Source organism: Osmia bicornis, chromosome 11, assembly GCF_907164935.1.
Source record: "Osmia bicornis bicornis chromosome 11, iOsmBic2.1, whole genome shotgun sequence".
In the NCBI taxonomy this organism is placed as follows: domain Eukaryota; kingdom Metazoa; phylum Arthropoda; class Insecta; order Hymenoptera; family Megachilidae; genus Osmia; species Osmia bicornis.
Genome location: NC_060226.1, coordinates 6,302,459 through 6,319,891, shown reverse-complemented (window position 1 = coordinate 6,319,891; position 17,433 = coordinate 6,302,459). Strand labels below are relative to the sequence as shown.

Here is a 17,433-nt window from a genome sequence, read left to right as displayed (position 1 = left end):
CCTTTTCTTTTTACGTATTATCGTTTCTTGAACGCGACCGCGATGGTCGGACGCATTTCCTCGCGGGAAAACTTCGTTTCATTGGACGACACCCGCGAAAATGAGAGGCTTGTTTAATTTCAACAAGATATGTATTTTAATCGATGACGTTTAATACGGTGTTATCGTACGATTCAAATACATTCACGCGTTTAATTAGAATACTTGTTTACCGAATTACAATTACCAAACTTGTGTACATATTTGCATTGAGCCTGGAATTGAAATTTACCTCTTTCTGATTGTATCATCATAACTACTGTGATACTCTGTGTAACAAATATTCATTGCATTTGTTAGTTACATTTATTAATCGTACTTATCGTAGAATAAGCATTTTAATGCCCGTTGACAGTATTATCTAGAGAGGTTACAAAATCATTAGTAGAAACAACGATAACTTTGAAAGAAGAAGCAGGCTGATAGCCGGTCCCCCTAATTACACTCGCCTTGTCCCCGTTATCTCTGATTTTCCCCTTTTCTACCACCGATACGTCTATTCTTCATTCTGTCAACGCTAATCTAACGAGGTTAGATTAACGTCATTAATAATACCGTGATGGAAGCATTGATTAATATATTCCCGATGAAACGAAAAATTTTGATTCGTGCTAGACGTGTCAAAATAATCAAATAAAATAGTAGATACTCTACTATCCGGGGTTGATACTCACTTTAACCTGAGGACTGACCAAGTAGAGCAGAGGATTGGCCCTGAGCCTTTCGCTCTCGTCGATCTGTCTACGAATTTCTTCCCTTCTCATGCTGCTCAACACGCTCACTTCCTCCCTGGACAAGGGTGCCGTCGCAGTCAGCAGGATCGGCTGAGCCACATCCGGTAACGATTTCTTCCGTTGAAGGGACACCGACGGCGTGGGCATCGCCTGTTTGATGAAAAGAAAACGAGAAACAAGGAGAGAGAGGTGGCTCTTGTACACGATTGCTCGTCTAAAGCTTCACATCTACATTCGCAACGAACCCTTGTAAATTTTCTTCAAATTCATCGAAAAGCTTCTGTTCGAAAGAATCTTTTCTTACATGGGTTTGTTCGAACAATGAATGCGGTCTAAGGATGCAGGTCTAGGGGACCGATTATAGGCCCTTTGCTCTTATCGTGAGACAATCTACGCTAGAGTCGTTGATTTATCGGATACCTGGTTAAACAAAAGTCACCCAATTACGAGGCTTTCTAATAACGTCTGTAAATTAAAATAAAGACATTTGAAATCCGTCGTTTGAACGTTCATATCGATTCGTTTGGCTCGCGGACGTTTACGCGTTCATTAGTTCCACAGTTTTGAAGAAGGCAGAGTGAAGAAGAGATCGAGGGGAGGAAGACAAGGAATCCTTGGACCAGTTCCAAAACGCGCAACCTCGCCTCGTAATCGCGCGTAATAATGATGCAAAGGCCGGGAATGCTAGATGCGTTGACCTTCGACACTGATTTTTCTCCCATCTTCCGAGAAACCGATAAGGAAACGGTTGAGATCATCTCGAGCGTGTGCATTGGTATCAATCTGATTGACCTTTCGCGATGTCTTTAACTTGCATGATTTTTATTCGATCGAATAAACAATTGAAAGTTCACGGCCAAGGGGAAGGTGATCGAATAAACGATTTTCTTGGATATGTCGTTGGAAACTTGAGACGTTCAGAATAGACTAATCGTAAACAGAGATTTTTCTTAAGAAATAAGCGATAAGCTTTATTTATTAACGTTGGAGTAAAAGCGAGCTAGCGATTATCTTTCGCTCGCTTAACTTATCCGCGTTTCAGTTGGCGTAAAATTAGACCGACGCGGCGCCCCTGCTTCCTTCGGCGATAATTTTTGCCGATACCGTTAATTAGCCTCGATCGCGAGGCTCGTCTTATTTTCTTCTTGTATCTTTCGATACGGGTCGTTGAATCCCCGTTCCGAGGTTTCGAGGCTGTTTCCTTTGATACGCTCTCAATTGCACCGATAACGTTCCGTCATGTCTGACTGGAAAAGCCTTACTTTCATTCTCGATGCTCTTATTAGTAAACTTCACTTAGCCAGCGATTTCATTCGCGTTTATCTTCGCGAATCTTTTATCTACCTCTCTTACATTTCAAATAATAATCGACTGTCTTTCAACACTTTGAACTGCACGAAAATCACTGAAAGTTCTACCATTAGGGTGCGTTTACCTTTCTACCCGAGCAATGACTTATCGCGTGTAATTACGAATGAAAATTAGAATTAGGTAACAGCAGATCCTTGACCTGCTTTTCTTAGACAAACATTGTGCACACGTCAAAGCGATTGTCCCTATAAAATGGACGACAGATTCTATCGTATACGATCATTCGTATACGATTGACACGACGGTGAAGCCATAAATTGGTAGATTTATATGCGTATAAAGCAAATTGAAATCTGAGTCATGGAGGATACAATAGTCGTACCTCCACGGGAGGTGACACTATCCACGACTCCGAGGCTCGCCTGGCCATGAGAGCAGGGCTGCATAGTAGCGCCTCTTCTTCCTCATCCGGTTCCGACCACAACATCTCGAGAAAAGGAAGATCCTTTTCTTGAAAAAAATCAAAGAACTCGTTCGAAACACCAGCGGATACTTCAAACTTTCACGGACAATCTCTGAACATTTTGATCGTGTTCCTCGTCACGTTTCTTCTTAAATTGAACAAAGTTTCTCTCCTTCCCTCCGGATGATTTTGCTTGTTTTTTTTTCTGTTTTTTTTTTTTTCTTTAAAAAATCATGGACGGAAAATGATTTTTTCTGTAGAACACGACGATAAGGTAAGGAAATTCGGATTCGTGGCCTCCTGGTGAGGAAGCTAGGCCGCAGACTGAACGGCCCTGGCTCGTTCGACCGAAATAGAGAGACGCCCCACTATTTTCACGTCGAAATAGCATCGGCTAGTAACGCGTCCCGACGCTGTCAGCCGTGTACCGTTGGCGACGTCGATGCCAGAGAATCGTCGATCCTGTCGGTTCTCTCGTTGATTTATTACAGCTTGTCGTTGGACCGTTTTCTTCGTGTTAGCTTTTGTACTTTAGGTATCCACGAAGAGAATCCGTCGCTATCGAACACAACGGACGCTCGGTATCGATCGGTATTTTTAGTCGAGCCCCGGCATTTTGGTGACCGGATGTTGAGCCGTTTACGACCGACACTTCGCTACCCGAACGAACAGCAGAACTGTTTGTTTTCATTTCAGCATTGAACTTGGGATTTTTCGGGCCGCTGTAACCGCTCGTTTATTTTCGTCCGCGCGATCTTTGAACGGGATTCGATTCAATGGAAATTAACAAACTTCCTGATATTTCTCAACCTTTTCTACCCTTTCTAACATATTTCTTATATTCACTATCGGAAACGGAAAAATTTCTTATCTCATCATTTAGTAATTGATAATTAGTGAAGGATTTCACAAGAATTATAATTTGTACGAACGATCCGCGTTTTATAACCAGTCGAGTGCAATGGATAAAAAATTATATAGCTTCGGTTATAAAATAAAAATAACGTATTCATTCGATCAGAAGGTAAATCGTTCGGTATTAATGGAAGGCTTAAACGAAGAATCGTGTAGAGTTTATGCAACACGGTAAAGATGGTGGAAAGAGAAGCGATGCTAAGGCGAGAATCATCGGGGATCGTTCACGGTCGAAACGCGACCGGAAATATCGTTGCGCAAATAAAGTCGAACCTGCAATTCGCGGCTGTCTGATTCACGTGGTTGGCATGCGAATAAATTCGTCGAGGTTTTCGAGAATTCTGTGCTCGATCCTCGCCACGCCAAAATGGGCCTCGGTTATCTCTTCATTTGCGTTTTCTGTTTGCTTCATTGCGTCTCAATTTGACTCAGTTTCTCTTATGTTGAAACAAAAAAAAAAAATTGATAGTGATAAGCACTACATAAACTTGTTATTTTTTTCCTCTCTCGGTAAATGTTTTATGTTCTTGAATTAATTGCGTTCAGATATTACTTATTGTTAATTAAAGGTTATCGATATTTCTGCGAATATTGATATCAGACATCATCTTTTCAAGCATTCAATTGTTTCAATACAGAATTGTTTTTCTGCCGGAAGGTCGGCGACGCACGGTACTTGTCTTTGGAGTTTAGAAAGTACATAGTTGATAACCTTCTCCATTAATGGCGTTAAATTATAATTTCTTCAAAAATTCGGTGTTTTACATGCCACCTAATTGAATATCGACGAGCTGTTCAAATGAATCATTTTAATTTCTCTCATAAAATAACCTCAGCGACGCGTCCGGCCTATTTTGTAATTCAAAATGAGCACTTTAACCGTGTCGAATGTTTGCTTTCGACAGTCGACCGATTAATCGTCGAATTTTAAGCTCATCCGTGCACAGTGCAGCACTAATTAGCCTTGTTAATCGGCGCGATATACTCATTTCACCAGTGTATTTTATTACCGTGATCTCTCGACCCGTGTCTTATCAATGTGCGAGGTAACCGTCACGACAAATCTTTGCCGCCTTTTTCTTTCCTTTCAACCGTTATCTTTTTCTAACAATTTCTTTCCTCTTCTGAATTATCATGAAGTGCTCGATTCTTCGATTCTTTGTCGAGCAAACGGATATCCGGAATTTTCTATCCTACTCGTCTCGACCAGCTGGTTTACATAGCTAATTTACGGTGGAATGAATTCCTCGAGGAGGGACGTTGACTCGGTCGTCCTGTCATACAAATCGACTGGGATACAATCGATCATAAATGTGCAAATGACGTTCTAGAGGCTTCGTTGTGGCACGTTTTGCATTGCAGATTTCTTGTTTACGTTTCGTGTATATATCGATTCGTAAGAGACCGAATTACGTATACATAGGAAGAAAATATCACATGTTTTGTAATTTCTGTTGGACCGATGTGTTGGTCGATGAAACATCGTGTCTGTCGATAGGAAGCAAAAGCAACTTTCCATGGTCGAATAAAAATAAATGGTGAACTTTTACGATAGAAAAATGAGCGAATAAGAGCCATTGTGCTCGGAAACGAATAGCGTAAGCGAGGCCATTAACAATGCCGTTTAGGAATTCGTGTTTCTCGTCCGTTCTCGCGAACCCAGCTACAAAAATATCGTTCGTTGTTTTCACGCCAATACGTTATTGTCTGGACGAGTGCAGACCCAGCGCCGTCAATTTACGCGTTTCTTGGCACGACCGTCATGTCCAATTAAACCGAGCTTACTTTGTTACGCAAAGTACAGCACACGATAAGATTTCTCGTGTTCTCCTCGAGTTCCCAGTGAATTGTTTTTCAGCCTTTAACCCTTGGATCTTTGCTCACCCAACGTATGATTTCGAGCTTTAATATTTTTTTTCATTCGAATATAATAAATTTTATACTATTTTCCTAAACATTATTAAAAAAAGAAAAAAAGAAAAAAAAGAAATAGCAAATGGTCGAGGTTAGCAATATTTCAGATACCACATAGTCCTCCTAATCGACATGCTTTTAATCTGTCGGCCAATAACAGCTTTTACATCATATACATAAATACACACTCAATACATCGAACCAACGTTTTTTTAACATCGTTGTTTAATTAACGTAAGGGACGCGACCCTTCGAAATCGTTCCTCGAAATGCAACCTGGAAGTACATACATACGTGTACCTTTACGCGTGTATCGTTCTACGTTGATTCTTTCTAAATACAACACTACGACTCGTTTTTCTCGATATTAAAATACGTATCTCCTTCTACGTTATACTCTTCGTTCAATGTCTTCTCTAAATCGTTTCTATCGCTTCGTTGAGTACATTGCAAACGAAATTTGAGCATCTCGTCGCGCATAGAATATTCCAAATTGTTGTAAATGAAAATTCTTCACTGTCTTCGAATGATAAAATGTTCATTTTATCGCGAACAACGTGATATACTAATATTTTTTATAAAATAAAACTTGGAACATTTTGTAAAATAAAACTCGTGATTACTTTTTAATCCTGCACAGTACCAAAATGTCGGCTGTACTGGCGCAGAAAATCGATCGACAATTAGAAAATGATCAAATTTCATTTGTTTGCGCGATACCCAGTTGAATCGCGTGTCGCAAGAACGGGCTCCCGAGGAAAGACACTTTTCGAAAAGCTTGGCACTCGAACAAACCCCGACTGTTATTTCGCATAAAAAATAGGTTCGAACGGTCAAGGAACTTGGGGTAGACTCAATTCCAACCGAGCTACGCCCTCAAAATTATTTTCGTTCCCTGTCGAAAAAGATTCCAGGTTTCATTCGATCCTCGTTATCGAACTCTTAATTCGCTCACTTATTTAGGCACGACCGTTGTTGAGGTACAATTGCGACCACGTTGAACAGACAAATTGTAAGATATTTCATAAAAATTTTCCGACTGCTGTTTCCTCCACTTTCCCTTTCGTCATGTAAAAAAGCTCGTGATCTGTTATTTTGTTCGCTTAGAAACAGTTAAAAAGGTTCCCGTAAAAATTCTTAATTACACTTCGACCTTATACCTTGAGCAACGTGTTAAGAATTAGGTAATGTTTCTTTTTCATTATTATTATGTTTCGTCGAAAGAAGTGCTTTGAACGCACGTCGTCGTAAAATACGTTGGCATTAACTCTTGGATCGTTAAAAAACGTGTATGTATTAGGGAAATTCAACGTGGCGCACCAAAGGCGTTCGTAATTGTACTTGTGAATAACTAAGCGATTAAAATAGAGATCTAATACCTTGTGTGAATGTGTGTTGGGTCGTACCTAATGCACACGAGTAGTATTATTTTCACGGGTTTAGTAATGCACATTTGGTACCGACGTTTTGTGCTTGTTCACTGACGCTGATCAACCTCTTCGAGGAATAACGTAAAAAAAAGAAAAAGAACATTAATATCTATCGTGTCGTTGAAACGTCTAATTTTGTTGGAGTGTGCCAGTTCTCGAAATGACGAGTCAGGATTTTGAAACTTTCTATAAACGCTAGGAACGTGAGGGTACCTAAAATTATTGAGTACCTAAGCTCGATTTCAAAGATGATTTGTTTAAAAAGTTTTATAAACGACCCCGAATTTCGGGTACCAGCACACCTCAGCTAATTTTACTTACATTAAATAAAAATGAAGAAAAGTTTTTCTTAGACATTTATAAACGAAGCATACGAAAGGATCTCGAAATGGTGAACCATCGTCGTTCATTTTATTACAGTATTGCCAGCTAATTGATTATTTTCGCACTACGTATCTCCTCGTACTTAAACTTCTACGAAATATATATATAATATATGGGTATCTGGTATGTGTGTGTATATACATAACGTGTACATCCCATTCTGTGGAACTGGTACAATATTATCATTATATATATAGACTTCATAGAGTGACGCTACGTCATATAGAAACATGCGTTAGAAAAATAATGTTTCTGATCAAAAAACAGGAAGAAAACAAGCGGCGTGGAGGTGGAGGGTGAAGATTATTATCCTGTTGCTCGTTCGAAGTCACGAAACGTGGAACAAGGTAAAGGGGTTGATTTTCGTGTACGTATTAAGGGACGGAGAACGAATTTTAACACTGACGAACAGGGAAGAGAGACTTTCGAATTTGAAAAAAAAGGGGATTAGGGTTTCTTCGTTGTAGGGTTCGAAGCTTGTCACAGAACAAAATTGGAGAGACAATATATGCGATATATGATTGGTGGAAAAAGAAAAACCGGTCCCCGCCTCCACACCGCGCGTGAACCTTACCTTTCGAATCCCTCGAATCGCTTAATTAATGGACGTTAACATCATCATCATCATCATCATCACGTTACTTCAATCAATTAATGGACGTAACACCGTGCAATTTGGTGAATCGAAGATCGTTTTCTGTGCATGTGTTCAGACGGGGTTACATTGAAACCAACACCAGATTTTACAGACAATGTTAACCCTTGTCCTTTAACCAGATAGTTGGTGAATCAGTGATTTCAAAGTAACCTCTTTAGATGGGTGCTCGTCGTTTTCGTCCATCTTCGAGTTCTCGAAGAAGACTACTTTGACGTGGTGGAGGAAGAAAGAAAGACGATGGGAATCATAGCAAATAATCGGCCGATCGTTTGATCGGCGCGAAAGCCCGTGGTATTCAGGTGAATTTTCCTCCATTTCGATATTGCGATCGTATCTTAAACAGTGCTCCACAATTTCTGATAAAAAGAGTTTTCAAATTGTACGATCTATGCATGATTGAAAAGAAAAGTATGCGTGCGAGTCGTCTTGGGTTTGAATCACCTTGACCGAGTAAGGATTAAGCAACACGAAAATCATTGTATCATTGAATTAACAGTCGATCGATGAAACGGATCGCAATACCGACGACAAATTAAGCACAGTCCATCACCACTCGTCGTCCGTTAAAACTCTCATAAATATTTGTTCATCCATTACGCTACGTCTATTGTGCTTCTCGTATAGAAAAATAATTCTGTATCTGACAAGAAGACGGATAGAACGTTGCCTCGTTTCGTTCAATGCCCGGATTCGACTTGAACCCTTTCAATCTCGAGAAAAAATATTTACTCTTCCTTTTCTTAGCGTTTCCAAATTTCCAATTTGAAATATTCGATTCAAGGATGAAAGGGTTGACCGTCTATCGATCTTCAGCGCGAATTATCTACACGGTAGAGCTAGTGAACAATCTACGACCAGGTACGAGTGTCTTCACACTTTGAAAATTTCGACATCTCTGTTTGGAAATAAAATTTGCGAAAACCGTGGCGACGATTCGTCTGGTAAGAAAAATCAAGTGAAATTGAAATCAATTTCAACCGCGATACACTTTTCGAACTATACTAATGGTACTCGGATCATCGATGAATTGCCACGGGATGACAGAATTTAACCCTTGATCGAAGGACCACTGCGTCAACAGTGATATAAATTGAATTTTCTGCCCGATTTAAATTTGTCTGACTTTTCTGTGTCCAACTTCGATTCGCGTATCATTGTATACGGTTTGTAGGTTTGGGTTATCACTGACCCAGGCTCCGCCGTTCCAGGGTTAAGCTATAGCTTGGATCAAAGTAACAATTAACGCGTTCACTGTCTCGAGGCTATCAGTGACTGGTACGTTAAATTTTGCGCGAAGGAAAGAAAACAGAAGGTAAAATGAAAAATGAAATTTGAAAGTTTGACCGATCGTCTTACAACGCGTAACCATTCGATGGATCAACGGGTTGTAATTTTTCACATCGTTAATTCGATGGTCCGTTAAACAATTTCTCTACGTTACAGTTTGCATTTTTCTGTATTTCATCTTTCAATGGAATGTTAACCGAGTCACGATAGACTTACGGTGAAAAGCTTCCGGTGTCTGGCACGCGCTGTTCGTCGAGACTAAAGTGCCGATCTGAAAATATTTTACTCTTTGACGCGCACCAAACAACGGTTCCGGTCTCTGTTCCCGTTAACACGTCGCCTCGTGTAAACCGTGACTTTATACATGAAACGAGTCGAGTTCGTTCAGAGATCGAACGAGTTATACGATTGATCGAATCTCTTTGCGAGATTGAAATCGTCGAAATGTTGGACAGAGACACCGATCGCTGGCTGTATCAGGTAATTGGAATGCGTGTTTTCGAAGTGAATTCATTGGAATGTTCATCGAGCCTCGAGAAATTATAGGGAACTGTTTGATTCGGATAGACCAAGGATTTTTGAACGAAGGCAAAGTTTACTTTGATGATTCGGCCCGTTTAAAATATTAATTTTCGATTTATCTTTCCCTTCAACGAAAAACTGGAATACTCCTTTTGTAAATCTGGGTTATAATTAACTCGTCCGTCATCGTTCGAGGGTTAAATTATCCCTATCTTTAGTATAGATTATTATATCAATATCTCGAGTGGATATTCTTAATTTCATTCGAAAATCCAAGGTCTGCTCTCTATCGATAGCCAATCTTAAATTGTTCTGATTCGTGACGAAACACGAAACGATTTTTCTCGATATTCTATCGCAGTGTGCGTGTGCGTGTGTGTATATGTTTGCGTTAGGTGCACATGTAGGTATGTTTGTGTTTCCGGTTGTGTACATATTATTATAATACTTATACTCAGAGGGTTGCGCGGCCCTTGGACGCTGCGGCGAAGGCGGGGACCGTCCGGCCTGCGTCCTGGGATGGCATGCACAGAACACAGCACAAAATGCCACACAGTTACACAGACAAACAAATCGACAAAAAGAAAAGGTACAGAGATAGTAAGAACCTGGTTGGAATTGTTGGGACTACCATTGGGACACGTATTATTTAATTAAACATAGGGATGATCGAAAGGGATCAAAAAGAAAAAGGAACTTTGCCTAATGTTCCTGCGTTTCGCGCTCGAAGTCGTTGATTAACAGGTGGAAATTAAAGGGACTGCTGTCTATTTCGCTTACCTAATTTGTTAGGTTGTTCACTATACAAGTAAAACTGGACGGTGTTTAAACCATTGATTGATAGGCGACTAACGAGCAAGCAGAGTGAAATGAGGAATAGAATTATTATAGAAAATCTGATGGAATTGTTGGACTGATGGTTTCGCTGTTGAACGATCACGTTTCACCAAAGATATTTCACTGTAAACTCGGAATCTTCTCGCGAATAACAGACATTGTTATCTTGTTTAAAGTCTAACGATGTTTTCGACGCGTTTCGACGAAAAAATTGAGAATCCTTCGCCAAGCAGTTTCCGGTTCTCGCGATGATGTAGTTTCACGAATCGGGAGACTTGGTGAAAACAGACTCGCAAATGATGTACGCTATACAGGGGGAACCAGGCTGATAAGAGAGTCATGAATCAATTTGGATCTTTGAATCTCTTATAAAATCTAGTGCATAGCGGTGTTCCTTTGAAAGATACATTAAATTGTACATAACTTAGATGTATATGTCAATATTTTATACAATCTATTTTTTAAATTCATTCCATTGTATCTCCGTTGATGCTGTACACGGTCTGTTCAGAGAAATAAAAAGATTGGGAAAAGATTGATTTAGGGAATCAATCGAGATCCAAAAAGTTTCACGGCTTCTCCTCGGAGCCCGGTTGCTTGAGTGCAAGGATGACGATATTCGCGTGACAAATAGAGAGTAAGAAAGAAAGAGAGGAATATGCGAATGTAATAATATCTATGTGAAAGATAATAAGTAGATAAAAGAGGAGGACTCACCTTCGATACGCCGCTCCCGCCACCACTTGCGCCACCGGATACGGTCGGTCCTCGTCCCGGTGTTACGTACAGGCTTTCCGTACGTTTAGGCTGACCTTGACTCGGCAAAATGTCTTGTCCAAGGTTACGATTCTTCAGAAGCGCCCCTTCGAATTGACTGGAAGTCGAGGCGGCGTACGTCGGCGTCGCTGTACCACTTCCAACCACCGATCCATTCAACGGTGTACCTGATCGCATCGCGCTTGGTGCTCTCGTTGACCTACATTTAATTGTTCAACAAATTTACATCCCTTCGATCGAGATTTCTATCTTCGTTGAAGTAGATAAAGGTTTCGAAGACCTCTGTAACTCTCCGTTGTATTCGTAGAAGGGTTAAGCCCGATTAAAATATCGAGAAGTTTTTAATCACCTGTCGAGGATGTCCTGGGGTGGGTTCGTGACGGTTTTATCAATGGATGGCTGTCTCGATCCAGTCAACCGGGAATGCGCTCTAGCGTAACGATCTACCGAACTATCACGACTGGGCGGCCTCTTGTAATGATCTAGCCTGTAAAACCGATCGGTCAGTATCGATCGAATCGGCGAAAGAAGTTTGTAAAACCTGATTTTAATCGAGATGATTTTCGACTAATTAGAATATCAGTAAATATCATCTCAACAATCCCAGTCACTAAAACCACTAGGATTTCAGTTTTAATCGATAAATTCAAGACCTGTCGTTTAACGTTTGCCCGATGGTGCCCGGTCGATCCTGGGGACTAAGAACCCTGCTGTTTCTTCGTATACTCGTGGAACTCGGTGGTCGTTGCGCATCTGCGACACCGTCGGGTTGATATTGTTGTTGAATTTGCGTCTGTTGATGTTGCGGAGGCGGTGGTTGTTGTTGCTGTCCATACAGCTGCTGAGAATTGTATTGATTCATCTGACCTGGCCCATATTGATTCGGTACTGTTGTCTGAAAAAAAATCAACATTAATCCCGACGTTTCATTAATCTTCATGAAATTGAATTATTGTTAAGGAACAAGGATGCAATTAAAGTAATCACCTGTTGATTAGCATAAGCCTGCACGTTCTGATAGCCCTGTGGCCCTAGTGGCTGTTGCTGTTGATACAAGTACTGATCAACCTGTGGCGGGTTGATAGCTTGATACGGCGGCTGATTGTACGGGCTACTTTGGCCAGGATACTGATTCTGAGGAGCGTACTGACCGGTTTGGAATTGGCTCGCTTGCTGATACTGATTCGGTATACTGTTAGGATACTGTTGAACAGGATTCTGAGCCATCGACTGAGGATACTGTGTCTGGTAGGGATTCTGAGCACCCATGGTGGTCTGGTTCAACTGACTCATGGGCAGCTGATTGACCAACTGAGCAGGGGTCACCTGATTAGGTATTTCGTTCTGAGTCAGTTGATTTTGTGGCAACTGATTCTGCGGCAGCTGATTGGACGTCTGCGGTTTCATGCTCGCTCTCCTGATGGATTGCATCACGTTACTGGCGGTGGAGGTGGCCGAGGTGGTAGTCGTAGACGTGGCTTCCGCAGCCGAGGCGGAACTCTTCATGGGCGTGCTACCTGGCTGATCTACGCTGCCCGTTTTATGAAGGATACTCTTTCCTGGCACGGTGTCCTGGGGCGGTGGCACGTACTTGGGTATCTCCCTGTTCCGCAACCGTTCCAGGCCAGGCTGCCGAAAGTCCGGAGCGAATTGCTTCGCCGTCTGTTGGGCCAGCTCCGAGTCCTCTCTCGCGTGCTCCGCCGCGATGTCCGCCAACTCGGCTCTTCCTCGAGCTGTAGCCGTTCTCGAGATCGCGATATCCGCTTTCTGAAGAGCGATCTTACTGGCCCTTTGAGCCGCGCTTACCGCCGCCTCTATCCTCTCGCGAAACTTCGCCGATCTGATTAGAAACAGGTGCTTCTTTTTCTGGCTGGTGATCAGCACGTTGTTCTTGTATTTGCCTTCCTCTTTGGTGCCGTCGCGAAACTTGGTCACACCGTAACCGTACTTTCGATTGTTGAACCACTCGCCCTCGTATCGCAGCCCGTCGCTTCGTTCCGAGATACCGAAACCTGTCCTCTTGTCGTTCTTCCACTCGCCAAGGTACGTCTCCGTTACTGACGCGTCCATTTGCTCGTCCTACGGAAACATGTGTGTCTTCTTACGTCAAGAAAGAATGCGTTTAGAAACTCGTTTCCCAGATCGATCAGGCTATCGAAGCATTTATTCTATGATAATTCATTAATATACTCACCTCGATGACAAAAGACGCGTTGCTGTCCGTGTGAACAGACGCCGAGGCTTGGCTTTGCGAGCTCTCCGTCGACATCCAGGAAGCCGAGCTGGCGTTGCTTCTAATACTTCCGCCACCGGTAGTGCCACGTTTCTCCAGGTCACCGGTACTCCTCTGTTTCCGAATCTTCAGACCCTAAAATCACAATTGTCTCTCAAACTTTTGCTCGAAATTGCGCTTTAATTTGGAAGAACATCAAACCATGCCCTGGCGAAAATGCGCGAGGATAAGTGATCAGATGGATAAGTGGATGGGTACCAGACGAGTAAAACATTTTCGCCAGGCTGGTTCATTGGCGGGATTGAAAAGATACTTTACTGAAAGGATGCCTTTCTTCAAAGACTTCTCGGTGAGACTCTTTCTGCGCGCGGGAGGATCGTCGCTCCTAGCTTTCAAAACAAAACCACCCCTGCTGTCGTCGACGCGACGATCCCTCCTGTCTGTTGGTTCCGGTGTCGGCGCAGCTGCACCCCCGCCATCCGCGCTCCTCAACGACGTTAAGGACGCCCTGACTTGCTTCGATGGCTTGTAATGGCTGGCCAAACCGAACGGTGCACTTGCCCTGACCCCGTAACCGTGTCTCATTCCACGGCACCATTGTCCCTGGTACGTCCCTATAAAAGCATCGTCGTCTCGTTAGTACGGTACCAGGAATTATCCACAAATATTGAAATTTCAATTCACTTTCAAACTTAATTCTATTATTCTTGACGCGACATCGGTGTGAAACGACAGCTTTGCGATTTAATTCACGAGATGCTCGTAATTCTTGAACGGTGGAAGCTCTAGTGCGGACGAAATAAAATTCAGGTTTCAAGGTAATCGCGAGTCCTCGTCGCAGAATGGTGGAGGAATTGTCTCGTTAAAAAGCGAGGAAAATAGGAACGGTCGGTGGCGAATATTCAACGAAACGTGAAATTCTTCCACGAAACGCCTCGCGGTCTTTAATGACCCGTTTTTTCTTTTTCTTTTTTTACGATCATCAGCCATCCGGTTACATCGGTGGTCTGCAAACGGTCTGCGGTATCTCATCGATGTGGAATTTACATTTTCGAAGAAGAGGAGCTCTCACCCACGCACGCGTCTCCCCAGGGTAATTCCATCCCTGAAGAGAGACCGCGCGAGTGTTACGCGTGACTCACGCGGCACATTTTCAAACTCGGTCGCCTTTTCGCGAAAACAATGCGACTTATCGCCGAATGCAACCCATCCATGGCGATTCGTCAGAGAATACTTGGTTAGAAATGTGATCTTCCTAGTGTAGATTCTATCCGAACCATCTCGACTTGGCGAGGAAAATATGGAAACTCTGACCAAATCATTGATTCCGTTAGGGACTTGTGTTTCAGAGAATTTTATTCTTTAACTCAGCAGGGGTTAAAAGCTAAAGCAAATCGCTGTCTTTCGGAAACGTTTTCATTGCATCATTTGGCAAACGATAATCATCAAAGTCTCTTCTATTCGGTCAATAACAACAGAGATGCATCGCCGTTTGTCATTGCACATTCACGGTGCATCTCTCCCTTTATACTATTCACAAAGCAGCATTCGGTTGAATTCCATTCGTATGTACAACGGTGCATTCCCATCGGATGGTCGCGTTCTTCGTCGAAAAATTGCTTCTTTTCAAAGGATTTCCATCGAATGGATATCTCGAGGAAAAATCTGATTGATATGCACTACGGAAGAACGTTGTTTATCCCAAAGAATCTTGATTTCTTCCATTGTGTGCTTGGTCATTGAAGGTATACAACATAACATCACGTTCCGTACCTTGGATTCTAAGCTTGTACAATGGAACACTGTTTTCCGTGTAAGGGTAAAAAGAAATTTCCATGATTTATCCGTTTGGTAAGGTCCGTTAAGAGAAACGAACAACGGCAGCGACTCGTCTCTTCTGATCGATCGTGGTGGCAGCCTGGTTTCGGAAAAGGGCAAGAGTAAGAGAGACAGAGGGTTAGGAAAATGGAGTCTGCGGACGGCATTATTGCAGCCGACTGTACTTACATATGGAAACGACCGCGTACTCCCTTCCAAGCGGAATATTATTTCGCCAGCGTTTAAGCAAGTGGGTCACGCCGTGGTTCTCGACACGCTTCGGCTGCCGATGCGAAAGGAGAGCCGGCTTCGCGAAATTGCACCGCCGTAAATCGCATCTAAACGCGCCTCCACCTTCTACTTACTTACTTCTTCTTCTTCGATTCATCTTACTTCTGAACGAATTACCCTCTCGACGTTTCTAATTCTTTCCCCACTGAAATTTTCACGCTTTTCACTGACGGTGTCATTGAAGCTTTTAACCTTCGTCCAAATTACAGAAATCTTTCGACAAGATTTCAACGAAATTTTGTACAGTTTAAGCAATCGTGAGAGATTCGTCTTTGATTTCATCCCCTTGACACTGTGAGACGGTCAAAGAAATTCGAAGCTTGAGGCAAGTTATTATCAGAGAGATTTTTGGGGTAGAAGCAGGAGATTAAAATCGCAAGGAAAACCGCTCGACGGACAGTCGAGGCTATTCGGGTCAACCGTTGACCGTCTTTTCGAAAAATCTCGATAGAAAAACGTCCGTTCGACGATGTCTCAATGTCTCTGGACGTTTAACGAGTTCGATGCAGACGGTGACAGCGTGACGAAAAACGGCCACCTATCGATTCGCTCCCGATGACCCAGATTAATTATTGTCGAGCTTCTAATTTCACGACGGTTCGTCTGCTCGTCGTCTGTTTCGTTTGGCGCGGAAACCTTTGCCGGTTATTGAATTTTCCTCTGGCCGTGGCAGGCTTGTTCCACTTCGCGGGATACCTTCCACCGGCGAGCATCGAATTTCGTGCTTTCTCGTTGTTCCAACTTCTTTTCCACCCCGAGTTTTCTCTTTTCATCGAATTATCCTTTTGTTTCATCGCATCGACTGGAAAGCAAGACTCGTCAAGGTTCACGATGCTTAACCCCTGCTTTGTTATTTCTTTGGCCTATGTCCGTCATTCGTGAAGCAACTCGATGATCGAGCTGTATGAAGTTTCATTTCACTCGTGCTAAAAATATTGTTTATCCAACAATTTATCGTTGGCTGTGTCTGCATTTTTTCCCGTCTCGCGTAACATTCTCGTTCCAGTAGCCTAAACTGATAAGAATTGATCGCAGATGTTTGAAATCGTTTCTTCAAATATTAGTGTTCCCATAGGTATGTACACCTAGGTGCAGTGTAAATTTCTTTAAGGCTAAGTATCAAGAAAAGAGCCTTCCAGTGTTTGCCTTTGCTTTTAAGAGAACTTAGGGAGATCCTAATGAAATTTTCTTATTGTAATCGACAGGGATCGATGTTGATCCCATCCCTAATTACAGTCGAAATGACCACGGGTAAACAGAAGCATTTGTACGATCCTGTTTCGCTACATGGCACTGGCTGGCCCTCCTGAAATAGCGCGGCCACTGTGCTAAGATGGTGGTTGCTCGCACGTGAAATGTACATTGTACGTGTGCTGGTGAGAATTGGCCGTGCTAGTGTATTTCGGTCCGCAGCTTCCACCAGATCGTCTCCAACTACCCCACGGACCTGTCCCTCTCGACCGTTTGTTTCTCTCGTACGATACCTGAACGTCACCGACGCTCTCTCGCTTACCTAGCCACGCAACCAGGTCGGATTTCGCACCTGACCTCGCTCCTCTCTCATCTGTCTGTCCCAACGTAATCGAACCAAGTCAATCGAATGTCAATCGAATCGATCGGTAAGCGAAAGGACGATCCGTTCGAGATATCTCAATTAACCGACCAGCGGCAGGGAGGGAAAGATAGTTTGCGTAAAAAAAGACTCATCTAAAACTGTAACGATTACCCTCGCACGGCCACACAATCAGCCGTGACGCAAGGAGCTCGAAAAAACGGAAGTGACGGTAGTTTACAAAGTAGGTGACGCCGGTTTTATCAAC

General features: G+C 42.7%; 2 protein-coding genes across 10 annotated transcripts in view; one reads left to right on the top strand and one right to left on the bottom strand.

Annotated features, from left to right (window-relative positions):
- LOC114873808 (breast cancer anti-estrogen resistance protein 3 homolog) overlaps nt 1-17,433 on the top strand; it is a 104,833-nt gene that overhangs the window by 10,471 nt on the left and 76,929 nt on the right. The window lies entirely within an intron of this gene.
- Nucleotides 1-17,433, bottom strand: part of LOC114873807 (junctophilin-1) — a 34,582-nt gene that overhangs the window by 4,012 nt on the left and 13,137 nt on the right. For 2 of the 7 annotated variants that reach the window (XM_029182511.2, XM_046287685.1), the window contains 7 exons: nt 13,823-14,118; nt 13,466-13,639; nt 12,259-13,350; nt 11,925-12,166; nt 11,621-11,758; nt 11,212-11,470; nt 714-923 (listed from right to left, as the gene is read on the bottom strand). In XM_029182511.2, the coding sequence (XP_029038344.2) occupies nt 714-923; nt 11,212-11,470; nt 11,621-11,758; nt 11,925-12,166; nt 12,259-13,350; nt 13,466-13,639; nt 13,823-14,118 (2,411 nt within the window). Of the gene's footprint in view, nt 1-713; nt 924-2,466; nt 3,450-7,149; nt 10,172-11,211; nt 11,471-11,620; nt 11,759-11,924; nt 12,167-12,258; nt 13,351-13,465; nt 13,640-13,817; nt 14,119-17,433 lie in introns of those variants that run through there. The other 5 variants (XM_029182512.2, XM_029182517.2, XR_006829858.1 and 2 more) reach the window with 5 other exon arrangements.